Raw genomic sequence first — 20097 nt, forward strand, 5'->3', positions numbered from 1 at the left:
CTACCGGGGTCTCATAGGGCCTGCTGGCAATGGCGTGCAGCACCCTTACAGCCCCCCGATGGTGGTCGCCAGCAACCAGCACAGGGACCTCCCCACGCAGCATGACCACGCGAGGAGCCCCATGGGGACATGGTCCCTCCTCTCCCCAGCCCTGCCATGATGTTTGCGATCCCAGCCAGCATCACCCATCTGTCCCCGACCCCCACCCTGCCGCACAATGCCCAGGACCACACGGCAGCACCAGACCATCCGCTGGCACGCCATCGCCGGAAATCATTCCGGTTATCACCCTTTGTACGAGGAGGAAAACATCTCCCAAAGAAGATAAACCGTTTCCTTATTTACTTGGTGCCAGAAAACATGAATCATAGACCCGAGGATGATCCATCATCTGTCACTACGGAGCGATGTGATGAGCGTGCAGGCGTGGAAACTTGTTTTGCACGCCTCTGAATCACGCCGTGCTCCCGCTCCGACTCAAGCGACAGGGAGAGAAGCGGCTGCACTCTGACACGCGAGCTCCTTCCTTCCCATCTCGCGTCGAGCGCTCTGCCCGACCGTACCCCTTTCAGGCTGCTGTACTTTGGTGATTCAAATGAAAAAAAAAGCCTAAATAATTAAAATGTCATTCAAGCTCTAAGCCGATATGAGTCACTGCTACAAAAAATATCTTAAAAATTCTTTCAGGAGTGGGGGATAATTATATTCCTCCCTATCTATTGATTTTTCTCTACAATGCAGATGTCAGATTTTCCACGGTTTTTTTCTTTTCCTTTTTTTTTTTTTTTCCTCCCTAGAGTGAGTGTCAAGGAGGAACAAAGCACTCTTTGAGACTTTTTCAGCCCAAAATTAATTCTGAAAAAAATGGTACAGACAGGCCAATAGCATGGCAAGCGAGAAAAAGCCTGGTGACTCAAGCTATGTCTGCAAATCCTCTATTGATAACCACACTGGAGAGAAGGGTGGGGTACGGGGCACCGGAGTTATAAATTTAGAGTCAATCTAAAGACCTTCTTTCTACATCTTCACAATAAGAAAGATGGCTGAAAAAGAAAAAAAAAACTCAACGAAGGGCAACCCTACATTCTGGGATTTAATTTTTCTCATGATATTAAATACTCGGAGAAAATCCAAATCAGTGCCTTGCACCTCACACACAGCTCCCCGCCAACCTACACTCCCCACGCTACCCACAGAAATTGTGGTTTCAACATTTCGGAAAGCCAAACAAATACAAATGCATCTTGAAGACAAACTACCCGCAATTTAGACCCCAGATTCATGCGAAAGGAAGCGGCATTCTGAAGTTAACATTGATAAAAAACAGTTACGGAGACTCATTCTTTTTCCAGACACGATAAAAGCTGCTTTCTAACATGGATCTGCACCCCCCTGTAGCTCTGCGTGTTCGTAACTCACACAGAGACGGGGAAGCACCAGAAAGCCCCACAGGAGCCAGTCCCTCCTGGAGGGACCCAAACAAGGGGCAGACCCATGGAGGAACGTGGGTGGCTGCACCCACAAGCCCCAGCCCGCCGTGCTGTCCCCAAGCCTGGTGGCAGCCCTGAAGGCACACATTCCGTAAGCAATCAGTGGTTTTTCTGCGATGTCGCTCTTAGTGCGGCTCTGCTTCATGCCAGATGCAGGTACCTAAAGCACCCAAATCCAGGGGACCCAACACATGGCTCCTTTACTGGTGGGACACTACAGCAGCACAACAGTCCTTCTGCGGCAAGCATGAAACTGCCTCTGAGCTCCGTACCATTGCAGCGCGCTGTTTGAGTCTTTTCTCGTAGAAGTGCCAGGCTGGGAGGACGCGACAGGTACTAGTAGGCTTCTTGGAGACTTTTCTACAACTCTGACAGCAGCAAACTGAAGGCTTTAAAAAATGCTTCTACCTCACGTTATACAAACCTCTCATTAAATTCACAGCCGGTAATTCAAATCTCCTATTTCTTCCTTGCAAAGAGAAATAACGGGCTAGAACACCTCTTCCTTAGCCAGAGAACGACAAGCTTACGCTCATCAGGTGGCACTGCTGCTTGAGCAGCATTGTTCTGTAACTTGAACATTAATTCAGGGCCCCCAGGCAGCCCCATCGAGGTTCAGGCCTAAGATGCTGGGACTTAAGATGCAGGGACCTGCCCAGTTCCTCGCCGCTGGCCCGACACCAGCGCAGGGCTCCACGTTTCCTCCCGGGCAGGTGTCACGCAGCAGCTCAACGCCTTGCCTCTGCACACACAGCGACAGAAAGGAAACAGCTTTATATATAGATATATATACACATAAAGCACCTATCAGTGTATTGATAAACACTCTTTAGAGCCACTCCGATGTCAGGGGTAAGAACAGGTAAGAACAGCTTCTTTCAGAGCTACTCGGAGAGCAGCCCCGGGTGACGGTTCGATTCCTGCACGCCGTCACGGCATGATGCGGACGGAGGGAACACGAGCAAATGACCAGCCAACAAGACAAAGAAAAGGACGCTCTGATCTGGTGGGTTTGCTGTGCTGGGAGCAAGGTGATACGGTGCAAAAACTCAGCCAGAGGCACCAAGAAAGGCGAGAGCGAAGCAGCCCGACTGCGGGGCTCGGGGGGACCGAAAAGCGCCTTTCTGAAAGAGAAGTCACTGGTGTTGATTTTTGTTTTGTTTTATTTGTTGTTGCTTTTTCCCCCTGCTACCAGAAAGACCCTTTGAGAAACTACCATGGCTGCACCAGCGTTTGATTGACTTTGAAGACGAGCTGTGAGGAGTGGGTGAAAGGGATTTTGAAAAGTACTTGGCATTAACGGCTCCATGCCTTTTAAAGCCACTGAAGGAACAACAAGTCTTCCTGCCAAGGGCTATTACTAGACAAATGGAGAGAGATCAGAGGCACAAAGGAGGTTGCTAAGGAGTCAAGTGTGGGATCCCTGCAGAGAGGAGGAGGCTGCAGCTGGGACGGCAAAGGTCAGAACATTGCAGACATCATTTTCCAAAAATTCCCATGAAGCCCCAGCGCCCGAGTCAGGAGTCTGGCCCTTCCTATGAATAATGAGAAAGCCATAAAAGAAAGCTCCCTTTCTTCCCTCCTACCCACGCTAATGTAATAAAACAAATTAGAATAATTATTCTCAATTTCAGAGCCATAATGCCCAGGATCAGGGCACGCTTGTCACTGAGATGACAACTACATCCGTTTGATTTTTTTTTCTTTTTTTCTTATTTACAAAGATATCCTAAATTCCAACTTTTATTTCATTACTTCTAATGTAATTTTACTACAGGCATCCAGATTCTGTTTGCTTCAAAGTCTTCATTATTTTTGCCAGAAAGTTCATCTCCCTTATTAGCTAATCACATCCCCACCCTTTCCAGTAACCTTTAAAATGCCACCCACGTTATGACACTTAGCAGAATCCAAGCAAAAAAAAAAAAAAAAAAGAAGAGTTCAACATGAGCCACTTAGTTTCTAAAATAATTCGCTGCAGTGGGTTAAAAGAAACATTTATTCTAACTGTAAAAAAATAATTAAAAAATAAAGAATAAATACCTAATGATATCCACAAAATCTGGAAATAATTGATCCTTTCTCTGTGAAAACACATCTCAGTGTGAGAGACCGCAACATTTAGCAGGAAACAATGATGAGAATTGAGCGGAAGAATTTATTGCTAATTATTATAAATGTTTTTGCACTATTTCTTTCCCAAGACTGCTACCTTAAATGATCTTTTTCTTTCCCTCTGTAAGTCACAAGGGAAAACATATCTTTTGTGTACACTTGAAGAACCAGAGGATTTAAATTATTTTGTAAGCCTCTGTCTGCCAAAAACCTCTCAGGGACTGCTCTGTTCTGCAACCCATGGCAGCAACTCCTCCTCAGGAGGCTTTGAGCAGCCCGGGCAGGCAGCGCTCTGACTCGGGGCGACGGTCTGCAGCTATGGTCAGAAAGCAAGATCTGAAAAAAATAAAAAAAATAAAACCTTTGCTTAAAATTAAGGCTGGGTGTTTGAATATTACGGATTATACCTGGCAGGGGCTTCCACATCCAGACACCCTGGGTGGTGTAAGAGGGCGAGTGCTGCTGCAGCATCAGCCGTGGGGCAGTGGGAGGCCGAGGTTTCAGGGCCAGGTTTTTGGGACAAAACCGCCCGCATCCTGAAGCGGTTGCAGGGCTGGGGGCCTAGATTTGGGTTCCTTTCCGGCCGTTTTGGTGCATGCTGATCAGACTCTGGAGGGGGCAGCTCTGGGGGAAGGATGTGTGAAAAGTGAGCGGGCAGCAGCAAAGAAGAGAAGGGCCACGAACGAATTCCCTAAATTATGAATTTCCTATACGCCGACATATCCGGTGTAACAGGGCATGGCGGCAACAACTCCCTATAGAGGGCTCCCAAATACAAGGCCAGCGGGGGGGAAGAAACCCTTCCTTCCCTGCATGACCCTGTCCCTGGCCATCTCGGATGCTCCTGGCGATGCCGCAGAGGTGCTTTTGGCCATCCAGGAGGTCGGTGAGCAGGGAGCATCCCCAGAGGGGTTTTAAGGGCATCAGACAAGGACATGGGCCATGGAAGCCAAGGAGGTGAGGGGATGGGAGCGGAGGCCAGGGCTCAGCTGGCAGGTCACAAACCCGAGGCTTTGCCTTCAGCTGCCCACGTGTGCTGCCCGGGGCCGGGGGCTGAGCGGCACCGACCCATCTGCACTCAGACCCCGCCGCGCCCTCCCAGCTCCAACACCTGGTGCACCAGTGATGGATTGGCAGCTTTAAATCTGAATTTCCTTGCTTTGGGCACTTTTAAATTAAAGTGGTAATGTGCTTTAAATCCTGTTTCCCTGCTTTTCCACTACACTCTTCAATCCCTTCCTCCAGAAACTAATCAAGATGTCTCAGACTCACTTACACTCTCTGCTCCAGCCACCTTCCCTGGTAACTTATTCCATATGTCTGTGATCCTTTGCAAGACACAGCTCCACCTTAATTCCCTGTTTGCTTCCAGTTTCCCAATGTGCAGTTCCACCCCTGGCTCTTGAATCCCCGCCACATCCCCAGTGCTGACAATTATTTGTACAGGACGTCACATCATCGCGCTCTGCAAACGGCACCTAATTAGTCCTTTGACTCCGCTAACGTAAGCATCTCAGCAGTGCTGCGTGCTCACCGCCGTCAGGGTGCTGCAGACTGATCCTGATACAAAACCAAATGCTTATTAGAAACTTCAGGGAAAGGCCTGGCTCCCCATTAGCAGTCCAACACGGCTGTGCTGCACGTGCATAAGCTCACCCGCCACGTGCCCACAAAGCGTCGCCGCTCGCAGAGCACCCACGTCCTGCCTGATGTCAGCAGGGGGAAAGGTCCCAGGGAAGAGGTGCAGCAGAAGCCGGTGCCACGCATGCAGATGGTTTGATGTGCACGGTGCCACCCCCACGAGGAGGGGAGCTGATGCTCCGGCGCTGCATCCGAGGAGAGGCGGCGACACGGCCCCCAGCAGCCTGTTCCTCAGCCTGGCAGATGCGGTCCCCTGGCCTTTCTCAGCAGCCCCATGTCACATTCATTCACCCTCACGCCGGAGCCAGAAGAAAAAAGCGGGTGCCGATATTCACGAGCCTCCCCAGGCAGATCTCCTACCTAGAGGGCTGCACAACGACCCCAAACCCAACGTAATGGGAAGGCGCCTGGCGCTCTCCATCCCCTTCAGGGACGCACTGGGCATGCCTTCCCCCTCCCTCGCTGGCCAGGCCTGGGAGCGCCCCACGTCAGCAGCCCTGGCTCTGCTCCCGAAGCTCCTGCTGCCAGGGACCCGGAGCAGAGCAGCAGACCCCAGCCCCAGCCGTGACCCTTCGGTGACAGTGAGCAGGGACGGCTGCTCCTGGAGCGCAGCTCCGTGCCGGCAGACAGGCGCAGCAGGCTTGAGAAGAGAAGAGAGGGAGGACCTCGAGGCATTTAACCTCCTTGATTGCTGTTTCTGACAGATATTCACACTGACACTTGCTCAGAGCACACACTTGGATGGGATCCGTACTGTGAGCACAGCGGTTACAAGCTCGGCTGTACGTAATACAGGGAATTGCAGGCTCCACGTTCGTGTCCCACAACGAGGAAAGCTGGGAGGGAAGAGGCACAGGAGTTGGCTCTAGTTGGAAAGGATGAAAATCCACCCAAACTGAAGCCTGGCGTCACCGCAGGGCACTTCCAGAGGGGCTGCTAACACAGCAGCGATGTGGACGTGTGCCCCGGGCTCCTTCTGCCGCCAGGAAGCTCAGCCTCAGCTGCTGCCCCTCGCCGGCCGCCAGCCCGACCTGCCCTGAAGGCATTTCACGAGCCTCATGTTTTACAGGATGAGCACCAGCCGTAAAGAGATAATGACATTTCCACGCTGCTGCTTCTCGCTGCAGCCCCCGAGCGCCAGCTGCGCAGCCGCAGCCCAGCGGCAGCTCACGATCCCGGGGGCTGCCTCGCACGGCCGCCCCCAGCCCGCACCGCCGGCACGCGCCCCTGAAAAGCTTCCACGCGTGCTTCCAACATCTCCCAGCCTCAAACGACGTGCGGCGTGGCAGGCAGCGCACTTACAGTCGCGCGCACCCGTATAAAGCACCCCCGTCCCCTCCGCTCTAAAAGCTGGCGGTTGTTTAACGCTCCCCCCGTTACGCCAGAGAGGTGACGGCGCAGGGACAGGGCCTGGCACACAGCTGGCCGGGCCTGAACCAGCTGCAGGGCTTTTGGCAGCACCGCCAAGGGGCCCCGGCGCCTCGCTGGCACCGGCGCAGCACCCCCGGCACCCCGCTCCCCTCCCAGCCTCTCCCCGGCCCTGCTGGGGGCCCTTTCCCTGCCCAAGCCCCCGCATCACGCAGCCTGGCACTGCCCCAGCGCTGCCCACCCCACGCCCGGAGCGGCTTTCCTGGGGCACCGGCCGCTTGCTTTGCCCCCAAGAACTGCTTCTGCCCTGCCCCGTGTTAACGTCACGCTCCTCCAGCTCCAGCTGGCAGAGGCGATGCTGTGCTCAGGGTGAGACCTGGGCGCAGGGCGCAGCTTGTTTCTGTCCGCTTAGCTGACAGAGAGATGTGCTGCTCGCAGGGAACGGCCCCTCGCTTAACTACCTCTTGTCAAAAAAAGCCCTCTGGTATGAGGCTTGAGGAGTGATGTGTAATAAGCAGCGCGCTCTTGGGAATAATCAGTGAGGAAATCATCAAAGCCATGTCTGCAGTGAAAAGCGTCAGCCTCTACACGCCAAGATCCAGCGCGGCGCAAGCCAAACCGCAGCCCGGCTCCCGCACAGCCCAGCCGCGGCCTCGCTCCGCAGCCCGCCGGGGCGGCACCGGGGCTCCCGTGGGGTCAGCACTGGCCGGGGCTCCCCCGAACCCTGCCTCGGTCCCGGCACTGCTGTCCCTTCACACACGTGCTCTGTTACCCGGTTTTATCAGCGTTACTACAGCTACGCACACAGGTGCTGACGAAAACCCGATTCTCGCATTTCTGAGCACACAACCTTTCTTTGACACTCGAACTGACGAAGAAAAACTGTGTTTTACGGCTTACGTACGCAACAACTAATGACTTTCGGGATCCAAAGAGCTACTGCAAAGTTCCAGCCACACGCTGCGGGCAGGCTGCTGGCTCAGGGCTTCTCCCCAGCCTCCCGGTGCTCAGCGGTGCAGGATCTGTGCTCCCCTGGTGTGTGGCTCTGGCTGGCTGCAGGTGATCGCACAGAACGTACAAATGACAGTGGTCAGCTGCTTTCACATCTCTTGCAAAATGAGAACGGGAATTACATCTGCTGAACAGAGCGTTAGCTGCAAAATCACAGCTCCAGATAAAAGGGCAGCTCACAAGCGGTACTGCCGCCTGCCAGAAAACAAACAAGAACCAAAGCAAGGCGTGCTCATCTCGAAGCAAAGCCCAGGGCCCACTTAGTGCCGCGGACGACCACAGCCCGGGTAAACCAGCAGCTCCCTCCGAAAGCACAAACCCAGACAGCACAAGCGTGCCTTGGCTTTGGAACGCCGGGGAGGGCAGGGGAGATGCTGAGCCAGGGGAGCTCGGCTGCTCGTCACACAGGTCTCGTTACTGGGGCTTAGGCCATCGCAAAAACCTATGGTCAGGCTGGGAGAAGAGCCTGCCCCAGGTGCCATGAGCGGCCCGGGGAGCCAGGCCGGCACGCAGCCCGCTGAGCTGGGCCATCCCCAGCCACACTGAGCCCTGCAGGGCTCTGCAGGAACACACCCTTGGCCTGCTGAAAAACACAGGTACGTGAGAGGGACAAGGCTCTGCGAGCGCAGCATCGTGCCTTCAGCACCTCCCCAGGCAGCTGCAGGTGTCAAAAGACCCGATTACCACCAGGCAACACCGCTGGGCTGCTCCCCTCGGCAGGCTGAGAGCAGCTAACAGGCTGAGCACGCGCCTCTGCCTGCGCAGCCCACCCCGTCACTCTTGGTGCTCTGCGTCTCCCAAGCCTGAAGACATCTGAGCCAGAGCCATAAGCGAAGCGATGAAGATTTCAAGTCACAGAGTACTTCTGCGGCATAAATCTGTTTGCATCACTTATTTCCTAACACACGGCTCGCGCACAAAGGGACCACTATTCTTTTGCCTCTGCATGTTCCTAAGAAGCATCCGTCTTTACATCCTGCGCTAATGGGTTATTAGGAACATCAAACATATAGATTGAACCACATAATTACGCCTTTTTAAAAGTCAGCAATATTTGAGATCAGCCCAGCACTTGCTGCCAATCAAACCCCAGCAGCAGAGCCCGAACGCACGCCTTGCCTTGCACGGGAACGCAGGAGGGATTATTTTACATCTCATACGCTGCATCTCTCCCAACAAAGCCCAGCCCGCTCACAGGCAAGTCGTGCACGACGAAGCAAGATCTGGCCACAAATACTTTTCCAGAGATCTGCACAGCCTCGCTGGGAAGGGGGCTTGGGGCTGCTCCTGTTCCATGCAGGACGTGCACCGTGCAATGGGATGCTCTGACCACGAAGCCTCATGTTGCTCATTTCAGACCCCATCAGCTCCTGATTTGTGAGAAAACACTTCCTCTTATTCTCAAAGACGGTGCTATTCTGGGACACAGACAACGGCACGTCTGATATTTTAGAGGTGGATAGCATTGCTTGTGTCCTGGGGTGCTGGGAGGGCTAGCCAGGAAGCTGCAAAGCTGGCACCGTGAGGGAGCTGGAAGCGCCTCCCTTCCTACAGTGAGGTTTTTTTGTACCTAGAAGCTACTGGACTTGATAATCTGTCTGTTCCCTCAAAGAGGCTGCAATGGACATAGGAGCGTCAGCATTTATTCCCGCAGAAACTGCTAGTGCTTTAATGCAGTCTCCGGTTGCTGGAGCTCTGCATGGAAAGAGTTCCCAAATCTGATACACTGAGAGGGAAAAAAGAAAAAAAGGAGGGGGGGCTGAAAAGTGAACTCCACACCCTTGTGCTGTTCATGATACAGGAGCTGACTTCAGAAAAAAGGGGAGCTATGGGATGGGAACCTGCAGTCTTTCCTGGGAGCCATCACATTGCAAAAACCAGACATGCTGAACCATTTAAGGTGAGTTTCAAAACCGTTTATGGCATCGCTTGCCTACCATCCGGCACAAAGTGAGAGAAATAAAGCTGCCCCGAGGATGGCGTTTTACAAGGAAAACCTTACCCCAGCCAGCTCAAGAGCCCCCAGAGAATCGTGCAGGGAAAGTCAAACTTTCTGTGCCAGACAATCACTGCCAATCCCTCCCCCTGGGAAACCTTCCTTCGGCCCCCATTTGTGCGCATGGTTCAGCTCTTGCCCAGATTAGTGAAGAAATCAAAGACTGCCTTTGAGCAGGTGCACCTGTGCTGCAGGAGGATATTTCGGTTTCACGCATTAAACTTGCGTCCCGGTGCCTGCAAGCGTCATTACCCTGGCCGAGAAGGAAATGTACACGTGTTTGGGCCCCAAAACATTAAAGATCCCATCAATCACCGATTTCCACTTGCTTGTACAGATTCCCACTTAATGACCTTTCCATGTTTTACTCTCCCATGCCTGTTACTTACATATCAGCAACCAAGACAGACAAGGGACTCAAGGGGTGGCATCTATTTTGCAGAGGGCTCTTCCTAAAATAACGGGAGAGTTATTACTCTCTGGATAAAGCTGAGGGGCAGCACAGAGATAACAATAACAAAGACCTTTCATGAGCATGATTTTCCTTTACATCAAACCTGTCCCATAATTCAGAGTATAAGTAACAAATTAACAGGAGCAGAGCAAAGCACAATCAGAATCCCATTCTAACAGGAAAGCAGGACACAAACTTGGTGATCATGTAACTTAAGGTTAAGAAGGCATCCCTGCCCATGGCAGGGGGGTTGGAACTAGCTGATCTCTAACGTCCCTTCCAATCCAAGCTGTTCTATGATTCTACAACAAATCATTTAATCCATCTCTATCGCCCCACAGCAGGGACAGATCTATTCAATTAATAGCAAGTAAGAACTGCAGGAATCAATCCCTCCAGCTTTAGGAAGCAGAGCAAAATCAGCAACGCTACACGACAGTTATGGCAAAGAAATGAACGCAACTAAGAGTGAGTTGTGAAATACCAGTTGTGTGACATATACAGAAAACAACAAAAAAATTCCTGCTCCTTCAAGCAGAATTTGCTGAACTGTCGTAGGCTGGGCAGTGCCACTCTGACGCAACAAGTATGCAGCACGCGTTTTCCAAGAATATCTGCTGCAATAGCACACTGCCCACTAACAAAGTTGAAAACAGGTGACACTGAGGTTAACACATACAAAGTTTGCTCTTTATTTAGAGGAGGATAACTAAGAGCTTAGTAAGTTTGACTACAGATTGAAGCACTTTGAGAGCTGGGATAAGAGAGGGGCTTTAGAGAAAACAGACACAGGAACGTCCCACCTGCCTGCAGTCTTTCTACAGCAATGATCCTCAGATGAAAATTTGGGGATATTTTGAAGAGTCCAACACGCAGATGCAGATCACAGGATAATGCCCCTGCCACACCTTTACTTTAACAAAGATGTGTCAGTTCCTGACAGATTCCTTTACAACCTACTTGGGAATTTCCACTGGCACTTGGACAGTAATGCACCAATTGTTCTCTTTGAAATCAGGGAGCAGAGAATGACATTTCAGTAAAGCACACACAAAGAAAAAATAACTCAACATAAAGCTCCTGGTTCCCGGGAATTACCCACTGGATTCGCAGGCAACTTATCAAAAAGCCACAATGCCCAGGTCTTAAACTTCACTTTAATTCCTTTTAAAGAGCCAATCACAAGAACAGCACCAATACATCAACACATATTCTTTTACTCCTGTGTTTGTCTTTCTTAAAGTAAACACTAATATTAAGTTTAAAGATTCAGTGAAACAGAGAATAAGGCATTTCCTGCTACAGGCTCCTTCCTTAAAACCAGAAAAAATCCTGAACTAGAGGGTTGCGATGTGTTGTGCCAACTTACTGCTCCAAGCATGATCCTGAAGATCAGCCACCGAAAGCCCCAGATGACGATGCTGGACGGAGGCGTGGAGTGGGGCAGGCGGGAGAGGGTCCAGAGCGGGCAGAGGAATATCGCCAGGAAGCCAGTCTCCAAGAGCTGCGATTCCCATCCTGTGGTACAGGCACGTGAGAAACAAAAAAGAAAATATTTATTGTAAGAGTCCTATCAATTATCATTTAACAAATTTAAAACACATAAACAGGGAAAAACAAACAAACAAAAAAACCTAAAAGCATACTTCAATGCTTTTGAAATTTAGCTTGAGGGAACTTGGCTGCCAATTCTGTTCTAATTCACACATCACACACTGACTTCGCTACATGAATTCAGATGCTTTAAGCAACACCATCAGCTTCAGAAAAATACATCGCTGTACATCGGTAAACGCATTTCCCACCAACTCCGTCTTTAATACCCAAGTCTGTATTCTCACAGAGACATAGAATGGTTTGGGTTGGAAAGGACCTCAAAGCTCATCTAATTCCAACCCCCCTGCCATGGGTAGGGACACCTCCCACCAGACCAGGTTGCTCAAAGCCCCATCCAGCCTGGCCTTGAGCACCTCCAGGGATGGGGCAGCCACAGCTTCTCTGGGCACGCGTTATCTTTGTTCTTCCAGTCTGACAGCACTGATGACGTGCACCTACACTTCTGGCTGTGCTGTTTTTCCTTCAAGAGCATGCACCGACACTTGCGTTGTTTACGTGGTTATTTCATTCAACAAGAACCAAAAGAAAGCGTACGTGCTATTACAAAGCAAAAGAAAATGCAACTTAAGCGCCCTGGGAATTGGCAAAGTGACTGTTGTGGTCAGGACTGTTGTGTCCTGAAACCAGGACAGTGACCCAGGAACACAAGTGAACAAACAACGCCACTGGTGCTTCCTGCAGGCTGTGACCGCTGCTGCAGGGAAGAAAACCCACCTCTTGCTGATGGGTTCCTCGTTTATTCATCAGTGCTTCCATCCTAGCACAACCAGAAGCCTATAATTATTCTACCCTAAAAATACAGAAAGGGGAAATCCAGCCAGCATGCCCCGAAGCCTTTGCAGTAAACCTGGTCCGACATCTCATGTCACACGCCATTGTCTAAAACCAGCAGCATTTGATGAATGCACGTGGAAGGTTTTCCTCAAACCTGCTACGCCCCAGACACTGATGAATGACATCTCTGCTGGCCTGTGCAGCACCATCCCGCCGGCTGCCCTGCATTCATGCCACGAGCCAAAAAGGGCAGTCTACATCTTCAAAAGAGGATGATTAAAGTCGCATTAGGTTCTATTCATCATCAGCATTAATGTGCAACCAGAAGCTTTGGATCTTTAATCATGAAGAAAAATCATAATGAAAAAAGTCCAAATCATCCATCAAGCCAGTTTCACACACTACTGGATTTGGCAAAAGGACTCTGGAGTTAATACCAGTGCATCTGAGATCAAAGCACAGCCGTGTAACAACACAATAACCTGATACCTGTGACACCGAACACTTTGGAGAAGATAGGCTATAGCCCATGTCATGCAAATCTGCATTTTGCATTTTATTTCTCCAGCACAGCATACAGTATAAATATTGAAATGATTGCTCTGGAAGAGCCAGAACATTGCATTTATGTTTTGACAGGTGAAATTCAACCTCCCCTACGTTAAGTAACAATATACCGATCCCAAAACCAAAGTCAAATTCATTACACCAACTTTGTCCCACTTCCAATCACACCCACTTGAATTTTCAAATATTTTTGTGCAATACAATTGCACTCTGAAGACATTAAAAAAAAACACTAAATGCCTAAAAGAGGGCAATTCCTGAAAACGCAGCAACCTCGTGAGAGCCATTTAGGACACTGATATTCTTACCTACATAACTGCATACAATAAACCAGACAGCACCCATGGGTCGTTCATAGCCACACTTTTTCCCAAGACTCCCCAAGACACTGCTAGTTGTAAAGTGGAAGAAACAGTTTGGTCCGCTACAACTCTGTCTCCCCCAGCTTGGAAAAGACGACTTATCAAAGGCATTAATTTGTTCCAGCTCCAGTTTGAGATACCTGAAATGCACATGCAGTCAATGTTTTTTTTAAATGTGTGATTTGACTTTGTCACACAAGGAAAACCACACTAAATTCACTTTAAAATAAGAAATAGCAGTAGTGGAATCTCCCTTTTTTAAAAAATGTGCAAAAGGTTCCTTAAAGCAAAATACACACATATATATATATATATTTTTAAAAGATTATTGTACTTAAAACAGCTATTAAAAAATCCCCATTCTTCCTCCATACATCCTGTGCTTTCTAGAACAGATACTCCAACTGCCAAAATTAGCGCTTCTGGGAGGAGAAGTGAAGTATATTGTTATAAAAGCAGCTGCACCAGGAAAGCAATGGCTAATACAAAATGTGAAAGGTTAATTGTTACTAAACCCAGCCACAAATAGCAGTTATGGGTCTAACTGGCACCAAAACGGTAGTATATCTCACGCGTTTCTGCCTGCACAAGAATCCCACTGTTATCAGCGTTTTCATATGGTAATGACCGTGTCCCCCCGCAGACACACGCTATGCACGCTGGATGGCTGAGTAGGAAGGCAGGAGCCTCCACGTCCCCAAACTGCCTCTGGATCCGCAGCCGTGCCTCCCTTCGGAGAGCAGCATCGCCCCTCTCCACGCAGGGCACAGTGACATCTTCGCTACTTTATTCTTAACCCAAACTCCCGGGAAGGCGTCTGCTGGCTTGGAGGGAAAGCACAGCGAAGGATCGAGCGGTCCCGTGCCCCATTTCTTGCGCGTGGCGCGGGTCACACCAGCACGCCGAGACCCACGCACGTGCGCGCGCGTGGCAGAAGCGAAGCCGAAGCCTCCCTGGTATGCGGCTGGCCTCAAAGGATCATCAGTTCAGCCTGCACCTGTGCTCCTCGTTCCAAAGCGACAAGTTGGGATCCTGGCACCACCACCCGGCTGCGAGTCCAACAGCACGATGTGATGTGCCAGCCAGGGGACAGCTCAGCGCCGCGCGAGGACCGCGGCACACAGTGCTCCCCAGCTGTTGGTGGAAGCCTCTTAAATTACCCACTGCTGACAGCGGGGGCTGGCAGCGGGTGCAGCTGAGCCGGCACCAAACAGGGTTTCGCTGCAAGTGCAGCCAAGGACAAACTACGGTCACGGCACCGTTTCAGAAGTCTCCGTCTAAACCTCCTCCGCTTGCAGCTAGATCCCGTTCAGCTCCAGCATCCGTGCACGGCGATGGGCAGATTTGCTAGCACGGATGAGGCTTTGGTGCTGTGTGCTGCTGTCCTTCGCTCCGCTGCTGACCCTCATATCAGATCACACCAAGTTCCTGCTAAAAAACAAGTCTGAGATGCAGATATGCACGGAGAGCCTCTGATTTATTAACGGCCCTCTTCCTGATGCACCAAGCAACCACAGCTGGTAATGTGGTCATGCGGATCAGTTTTCCATGCTAGCACGCCTCACCCGTGCAGCCACATCTCCTGCCCTCGGCAACCTCCATCCATCTCCTCCTCACCCACAGCGGCCGCCTACCCACTGCCACTGCTCTCCCCTTCCCCATTTGACTCACCTCGCCACCAGAAATGAAAACGGGGGAAGGTTTTGCAGCCTCCCCAGTTTCACCATGGCCTCTGGATGTTAAATTTTCCCTTCCCGTCTTACTCTGCACCTCATCCATCCGGCTGCTCACACAGCAACCGAGCTGACCCCGACCTCCCCGAGATGCGTGCTCCTTCCCCACACTTCCCCAGCTTCCCTGACCCACCATCCCCCCAGGGTCCTCACCCCATGATTTCTCTCTCACTCCCCCAAAGTCAGTCTTCTACTTCTGTTTGTGTTTTAACTTAAAACTGCAGGCTGGGCTAAGCCTTCAGCTCAGACAAAAAGTCAGACAAACATGAACTGTTTTTAGCAGGGACTCATCCATGACCGTAGCTTGTAATTCTTATAGCTGTAATCACATGCAAATAAAATAGTGCTTGATGCTACTCCACAAGCACGACAAGCACTTGTGGGTAGGATTATCCGAGATGCTGTGAGCATCGTGTTTTCTACTACAACTTACTCACCACAGCCGTATCCAGAGCACAGTGCAGAAAGCAGGGGGAGCTCTGCCCCATCTCAGCCTCACCCTGTTGTTGACACCAGAAAGCAAGACTACAAGACCCACCAACAGAAACCCCGAGTTTCTACCACTGACTTACAAACAGTTGTTCTCATCTGCCCCCTAAACGCCTCAGACTCAACCCCTTGCAGTCTTAGGAAGGTTCGAGGCCATAACCATGTGGCTGGACTTTGCCACCTTTCACTACCACTTCCGAGCCTCACAGAGTCCAGACGCGCTGCGGCTCCTCCGAGGAATCACCCAAGCCATCACACCTCAACAGGGAAGACCGCAGGAAAAGCTGTGACTTAGCTGATCGTGTAGGTTTCCTTTCCAACTGGATTTTTCTCCCCCTTTTTTCTGCCAATTGGTCAGTGTTGAGATGCATTGGGCCAGACAAAGGAGCCCGACACAACCGCATCCTCCATCCCCACCCAAATACTGGGAACCGCACACCAAGCCCTCCTCCAAGCCGCAGGAAATCCCAGCCTCGACATCTTTGGGACAGCTCTAGCAAAGCAAAAGCACTGACATGAAGGAATTCATCACCGTGACCTGTGAAGACCCAAAGGGAGAAAAAGTCAAGTAATCCAAATAATCCCCCAATTTTGGGAACTGAGGGCAGGCACTCGGTGCTGGAGGCTTTCGCAGCACCTGTACGACAGCCACAGAGAAACCGGCACACGATGGGAACTGAGCACCAGTGCCAGTAATGAAGCAACGACGTCTCGCCTGCAGTGATGCTGATTTACCACCTGCAGTGACACTTCCCGGCCCTAGCACTTTCGGAGTGAAACCTGCTTTTACAAATACCAGCAAACCCCGCGGTCCTTAGAGGCATCGAGGTCATCTCAGCACGGCAACTCGCATCCTCAAAGCTCAGAGCAATTCATCCTCACGCCTGGGCTGAAACTCGGGGCTCACCTCGGCCCCCCATCCCTCCGGCCCTGGCGCACACTGATACTGCTGGGAACGAAAGGGTCACGTTGTTGACCCACCTGCTCCTGTTTTCTTCAGTTGGATCTAGTCAAATTTCAGCAGCTGCAGCACACCACAATGCGCCATTGTTATCTCCCGCGCAGCAGGAGAGGGAGCCAATTTTTTTTTTTTTTGAAAAAAAAAAATGAAATAAACTGCCAATGGTGGCTGCACTTGCCTCACACGCGTTTCGAATGTTTGTTACATGCTCCTAACTTGATGTAGCAAAATCCAGAGTTTGGCCTTTTCTGAGGTCTCCACCGGGGAGGGAGTGCGGGGAGAAGCAGAGAGGTGCTGGGGGGGCACAACAGGAGGCAAGAAGGGAAGAAAGGGAAGCAACAAAAAATAATAATAAAGTTTTCCCATTTTTCTTTTTAGGGTTTTCAAATGTTTTTCTTCAAAATTAAGTAAAACCATTCATCCAAATTCTCAGCTAGGAAATTTAGCTCAACATCAAGTGATCTCTGGAGTCAAAACCCATTTGCTGCTTAAAGGAGGAACTGTGAGAGCCTCCACCGTGCTGCCTCACCAAGTTCTTCAGCAGGGAGCATACTCCTTGGCAGAAACATCTGATGTACTGTGGAAAACATTACTGGTACTTAACATGTAGAAAAAAAAGTCAATTTGGTATGAACGGTCTCCAGAAAAGTCCAAAGCAGCACCATTATGGCTCCCTATAGAGAGTATTATTTCTAACGGAATATAGATTATGTAGCATTATATCATTAAGCTTCCAATTTTCATCTTTATTATTTACCGTCAAGTACGTGACGAAAAAAACATCCAAGCGATCGCAGCTTGCCCGCGGCTCCCGAGGAAAGCCACGAGAAGCCCTTCCCACCCAGCCCAGGGCTGCACCTTCGGCTTCCCGCGCCCCCGGCCAGGTTTCTGTTTGCACGTCCAGCAGGGGAGAAAGCCACGAGCCAGAGGACACAGAGACGGCCAGACGAAAGGCCCAAAGATAATAAAGGTTCTTATTTTCAATTCGTCTATTCTTCTGAGGAAAAAAAAAAATCAGTTGATCAAAACCAAAAACCAGTACCTAGCTGTAGCATAAATAGCTCAGAATTTATTGTAATTTTTTTTCTTTCTACAGTATGGGTTAAGGAATAACAGCAAACTGCTTCTCCTTGTACACATCAACACACAAAATTTATAGAGGGCACGTCTGCACAGCGCAGACAAATGCTCCTACAACGTACACACATTTTATAGCTTTCAGCCAGCACACAGAGGAGCCGCAGCGCGGACGGCGCAGCTGTCCCCCTATGAATATTGGGTGTCACACTCGCTGGCAACCAGCGCAGGGAAGATACCCAATACTGACCGACTCGCACTGGAATCAGATTAACTGCTCCTGAACCCCTCCTCCCTACCTCCCTGAAATTCGGTATGATAGAATTTAAGCTGTAGCGTTAAAACACCTGTTGAAAATAGCATCGGATACGTTGATGGCTTCAGGATATTCTGGGTAAGGGCTTCAGCCTGCAAGCACTCGTCGCAACCAGCACTTGCAGTCCCACCGACGGAGTCAGACTCACGGCCGGGCACGAGCACAGTGCTGAGCACCCAGGTGCTGAGCTCCGGAGTGCTCCCGGGGCACCCGGCTGCTCCTCCCCAAGCTTCCCCTACTGCCCACTGCCGATCTCTCCCGCTGGCAGAAATACAGCACGGGTTGGGAAACGCACCGCACCGGGCTGACAAATACTTCGTAATACATACAATGGCCCTAAAGGAGCCAGGTCAGACCTAGCCCTCTTCCAACTGGGAAAGACAAATCAAACAAATAAACAAAAAATCCACACACCCACAGAAGATGAACATTTCTGCTTTTTCCTTACCTAAAAAAAAAAAGAAAAAAGAAAAACAAAAAGAAAAACTGTGTAAATCATTGCAACTTTCATCACTCGTGGCAAGAACTTCCTCCAAGGAAAGGAAAGGTCCTAACTTTGCTGAGCTGCATCGTTTTGAAGTGCCTTACCAATATGTCCACTGCTAAGTTAAAACACCATGTTTGTCAGCCAACTACAAACACCATTTTTATCTCCAGCATGAAATACCATCCAGGCTAAAATCCACGGCAAAATTATCACCAGTACCAACTGGGTTTGGCTTTCACGCAGGAGATCCACATGTCTTAGCTACCACCTGCTGCAGTGTGGTGAGGAGAGGAGCGGAGCAGGCTCACCAGTCAGTCCCCGGGACCAACACGTGGCTGGAGAGGATGGGGCAGAACCCCTGGGAGCAGGATCTGCTCGCTGCGGTGCCGTGTCAGGCAGAGCACGCAGCAGTTCAGCTGCAGTTCAGCTTAGACTACAGAAGGGAAGCCTTGAAACGCAGCGATGTTGGGCAAATCGCTTTGCTGTGCAGAAGTTCACAACATCGTCGGTCGTGCTGTGCAGTCCAGAAGCACTGTGCGCTCTGCGAGGCAGCGCCAGCAGCTGTCCTTCCCTTTTTATTTATTTTTTTCCCTTCTTTGTGGTCATTTCTCCTTTTCCAGAAGGACTACAAAACTATCCAGGCGGCAGAGACTCAGCCCCTTCACTCTCTAGCTTTCCAAATATCACTGAAAAATTGAGTTGCAAAAAGCAACATGCAAGAAATGTTCAAGTTTGTGTCAAGTTTAAAAGGTTTCCCAGGGCTCCCTACGGACAAGATTCCTGGCAGTTCCTAATAGATACACCAGATCTCTCCACAGTTGCAAAGTCATTCTATAAACATGAAAAACCCACTAATAATGTCACAGGGCAGTTCTGGATATCTTCTATCGGTGAGAGCAGACATGCAAGGCTTAACTCGGAAATAATTTAGGTCTTCCGATCAACCACCAAAAGCTAAGCCCAGGGCAGCAGCACTGCATACATATTCGTTACAAGCATTTTCCAAAATCACAGCTTGCATCTCAGAGCTCTGAAAAACCAACTCATTGCTAACATAAAGCACTGTGTTTTTCTTTAAAATTTTCTGAAATCCCTTGCACAGGCTGTGCGAACGGCCACATGCAGCTGGAGCCATGGATGTGTCCCAAATGGTGAAACTCCAGCTCCGCGCAGCTTCTGCACTCTGCATCTCCTCTGCTACGGTGGGAAAGAGCCCAGAGCAGGTTCCTCTGACTTGTCAGCGACCAAACACCTTAGACATACAGCAAAGATCTCCTTCCAACTGATATAACGCAGAAAGTCGTAACTTTAAGACTTGAAAAATACTGCGCAGCAACAAGGCTGCTTCATTCTGAAGTCACCCTCCTCCCCCCAACACAATCCCAAGTGCAAAAGATGCTGACCTCAGAAGCACATCTTAACCTGGACCGAGAAAGGAGGACAGATGATTAAAAAAGGAAGAGATCAGCCCGCCACAGTTCTGAAGAAAAGACAATGAGGAAAGAAAATGATTTATTGCTTCTCAATCCGGTGGCGCCTTTCACTTAAAGGCCTCCGAACAAAGAGGCAGGTCTCCTAAGCTGCCTGCCCCACGGGGTCTCCTTTCAGAGCAATGAAAGCCAAAGCTCAGAGGGCCTAA

At 50.3% G+C, this 20097-nt stretch overlaps 1 protein-coding gene across 3 annotated transcripts in view; it reads right to left on the minus strand.

Annotated features, from left to right (window-relative positions):
- Positions 1-20097, minus strand: part of LMF1 (lipase maturation factor 1) — a 193459-nt gene that overhangs the window by 123573 nt on the left and 49789 nt on the right. For all 3 annotated transcript variants that reach the window (XM_035563396.2, XM_050713893.1, XM_050713892.1), the window contains one exon: positions 11445-11593. In XM_035563396.2, coding sequence (XP_035419289.1) covers positions 11445-11456 — 12 coding nt within the window. In that variant the 5' untranslated portion in view covers positions 11457-11593. The remainder of the gene's footprint in view (positions 1-11444; positions 11594-20097) is intronic.

Source organism: Cygnus atratus, chromosome 15 (assembly GCF_013377495.2).
Source record: "Cygnus atratus isolate AKBS03 ecotype Queensland, Australia chromosome 15, CAtr_DNAZoo_HiC_assembly, whole genome shotgun sequence".
NCBI classification, from domain to species: Eukaryota; Metazoa; Chordata; class Aves; order Anseriformes; family Anatidae; genus Cygnus; species Cygnus atratus.